This window comes from Corvus brachyrhynchos, unplaced genomic scaffold (assembly GCF_000691975.1).
Source record: "Corvus brachyrhynchos isolate BGI_N302 unplaced genomic scaffold, ASM69197v1 scaffold1097, whole genome shotgun sequence".
In the NCBI taxonomy this organism is placed as follows: Eukaryota; Metazoa; Chordata; class Aves; order Passeriformes; family Corvidae; genus Corvus; species Corvus brachyrhynchos.
The window spans coordinates 66,854-69,873 of NW_008239003.1; the positions used below are offsets into that span (position 1 = coordinate 66,854).

Below are 3,020 nucleotides of genomic sequence, written 5' to 3' on the forward strand. Positions count from 1 at the left end.
GCGGCGGCGCCGGGGCTGCACCGGGGTGGTGTGGGGTCCCAGCCCGGGGTGGTGTGGGGTGTGCGGTCCCAGCCTGGGCTCATCGGGGTCCCAGGCCTGGCCGATCCCGAGGTGATTCGGGGCGTGGAGTCCTAGCCCGGGGTGATTTGGGGTCTGGGGCCCCGGCCCCATGACAGCCCGGGGTGATTTCGGTTGTGAGGCTCCAGCCTGGCTGATTTGGGGTGCGGGGTCCCATCCCGGGATGATTTTGCTCTAATCCATGAACTCGGGGCTCCTCCGTATTACCTCAGGGTTTTCAAACGAATGGAGATTTCCCTTTGAACCCTCACGGTGTGAGAGACATTCTTGCACACAGTCAAGAGTTCTCTCCCTGTTTTCCTGTCTCACTCTCCTCGCCTGTTTCTCTTGGTCCTGCAGCTTTTTGCCCCGTTTTTCATCACATGAGCTCTCCCATGTTGGCTGTCAAAAGGTTCCAGTTCCCCTGGTGGGGGGTATTTGAGGGGACGTGCGAGCTCTCCCCTTACCCTTTCCTGTGGATTTGGTCTCCAGGCACTCCGGGTGTTGGGAAAACCACCCTGGGAAAGGAGCTGGCATCCAGAGCGGGGCTGAGCTATGTCAACGTGGGGGACTTGGCAAAGGAAGGTGCTGTATCACAGGAGTGTCCCGAGCACGGGGGACGTTCTGCTCTGCGTGACTGTGCTCGTGGTGTCTGGGAGCCCCTCCACGTGTGTCTGGTGGCTGGGACAGCTGGGGTGTGCAGCTGGAGAGGAGAAGGCTCTGGGAGACCTTCCAGAGCCTAAAGGGTCTCCAGGAGAGCTGGAGAGGGGCTTTGGGCAAGGGCCTGGAGTGCCAGGACAAGGGGGAATGGCTTCCCAGTGCCAGAGGGCAGGGCTGGATGGGGTATTGGGAAGGAATTGTTCCCTGGGAGGGTGGGCAGGCCCTGGCACAGGGTGCCCAGAGCAGCTGGGGCTGCCCCCGGGCTGGCAGTGCCCAAGGCCAGGCTGGACATTGGGGCTTGGAGCAGCCTGGGATAGTGGGAGGTGGTGGCAAGGTGTGTCAGTGGACGAGCTTTCAGGTGCCTCCCACCCAAACCATTCTGTGATTCTATATAAATTAAATGAATTTACTTCAGCAGGGGTTTCTGTAGCAGCATACTCGGTGTTAATAAATAACAAACTCATCCTTAGATGGATTTGTAAACAAGGTGTTCCCTACCCTGAGCTCTGTCTTTTGTCTGCAAACTCCTGAGACAGACATAACAATGTGAATTACTTGTGGTAACTACTCTGCTTCCCCACAAACCTCCACGGATTCTCTGCTGCAGGAGAGCTCTACGAAGGTTTTGATGAGGAGTATGACTGCCCCATTCTGGATGAAGACAGGGTAAGTCCAACCGCTGGACCCCCCCTCGGTATTTTGGCTGTGCAGTGCCAGGCAAGCCTGCCTCTGTCTTTTCTTTGTGCAGGTGATTGATGAACTCGAGGATAGGATGAGCGAGGGAGGAGTGATTGTGGATTACCACGGCTGTGACTTCTTCCCTGAGCGCTGGTTCCACATTGTGTTTGTTCTTCGCACAGAAAATTCGTTTCTGTATGACAGGCTGGAAAGCAGGTGTGTCACTGGGGTAAATAAGGAGTGAAGTGCTGTTGTGTGACTTCACTTAGGGTATAAGTCACCGATTCTCAAAAAAAGGCCTCTGTTTCTCTGTACCTCAGACTGTCTCTTGGTGCTCTTGCTCTCTAGGGGCTACACGGGGAAGAAGCTGCAAGACAACATTCAATGTGAAATTTTTCAGACTCTCTATGAGGAAGCTGTGTTGTCATATAAAAAGGAAATTGTTCACCAGTTACCCAGCAACACTCCAGAGGACCTAGAGAGAAATTTGGATCAGATTATGCAATGGATTGAGCAATGGATGAAGGACAACAACTGACTTTGGGTGAAACAGTAACTGCTGGGTCTCTTCTTGGGAGGGAGGGTTTAATAAATGGTATTCATAATTCTTGTATTATAAATGAACATGGATTTTGTTGTGACTGGATATAGCTGGGGAGTAGAAGAAGGTTCAGAGTGGCCAGGTTTGTGAGGGTTTGTAACAACACCCTGGAGAGGCAACAGCAGAACTGATACAAGTGAGGGAAGGATGAAGATCACGCATTGCCCTGAGTAGCAGGAGCTATGTTCAGTAACTGAGAATTCTTTTGACCTTACAATTAAAACCAAACCTGCAAGACAACTGTAAAATCCTGATAGCTGGTGGCAGTTGAGGCACGTTTGATTTCCAGAGGGTGGAACAATGTCCTGAAAGGAGTTAGTTTGATGTGGAGTTGTGAGACTAAAACCTGCAGTGCTCCACTCTGGCCTTGGGCATGTGAGGAGAACGCAGAGTGAGAGGGTTTGGTACAGGTTGAGGTGAGTCCTTTGTTTCTGAGGGAAAAGAAGTGATGTGAGAGTTATTTCAAAATGATTGCACAGAACTTTGGAGGTTCCTTTGTGTGTAAGGAAACATTGGCTATATTTGTACTGGTCTGGAGTGTTTAACAATAAACTTTCTTTCTCCTTTTTCTCTGTATTCCCCATTCCCTGTACAGTTATGGAATATATACATCACTGCAGGATTACCCAGGAAATGCATCACTTGTCAGGATAAACCTGCAGTGAACCTAAACATGGTCACAGTTCTGTTCTGATTGCTATTAAAGCCTGGGCCCCGGGGGGGCAGGGCTGTACAAGGAAGAGAAAACCTTTCTTCAGTGAAGAGCTGCTTGGAAAGAAAGCCTTTTGTGAAAGATCCCGTAGGAAGTGCTTGCTTATAAACCCTTTATATACATGAGTTTAGATAGTAAAACAACTTTCTTTAAGATTTTTGTTGTAAATAGTGTTGTTGTTACATATTTACTATTTTATTTTTTATTCCGTATTTGCTGTTGCTGTGGTTTTTTTTTTTTTTGGTGACACTTGCAGAGCAATACTGCAACAGCAATTTGATGTTATTCTAAACCAAAATGGTGAAAAACAGT

The 3,020-nt window shown here is 49.6% G+C and overlaps 2 protein-coding genes across 2 annotated transcripts in view; one reads left to right on the plus strand and one right to left on the minus strand.

Annotated features, from left to right (window-relative positions):
- The window catches only part of RAD17 (RAD17 checkpoint clamp loader component), a 21,643-nt gene that overhangs the window by 15,474 nt on the left and 3,149 nt on the right, over positions 1 to 3,020 (minus strand). The gene's annotated exons all lie outside the window — the stretch shown is intronic.
- On the plus strand, positions 299 to 2,861 carry AK6 (adenylate kinase 6). Its single transcript, XM_017739014.1, has 4 exons — positions 299 to 642; positions 1,325 to 1,383; positions 1,466 to 1,611; positions 1,744 to 2,861. Exons 1-4 carry the CDS (start codon positions 441 to 443, stop codon positions 1,931 to 1,933), a joined length of 597 nt encoding a protein of 198 aa, XP_017594503.1. The 5' UTR covers positions 299 to 440; the 3' UTR covers positions 1,934 to 2,861.

Coding starts and splice junctions, on each gene's coding strand:
- AK6 (XM_017739014.1), top strand. CDS start 441: ATGAGCTCTCCCATGTTGGCTGTCAAAAGGTTCCAGTTCCCCTGGTGG. Junction 643..1,324: donor GGGGGACTTGGCAAAGGAAG/GTGCTGTATCAC, acceptor TCTCTGCTGCAG/GAGAGCTCTACGAAGGTTTT. Junction 1,612..1,743: donor TATGACAGGCTGGAAAGCAG/GTGTGTCACTGG, acceptor CTTGCTCTCTAG/GGGCTACACGGGGAAGAAGC.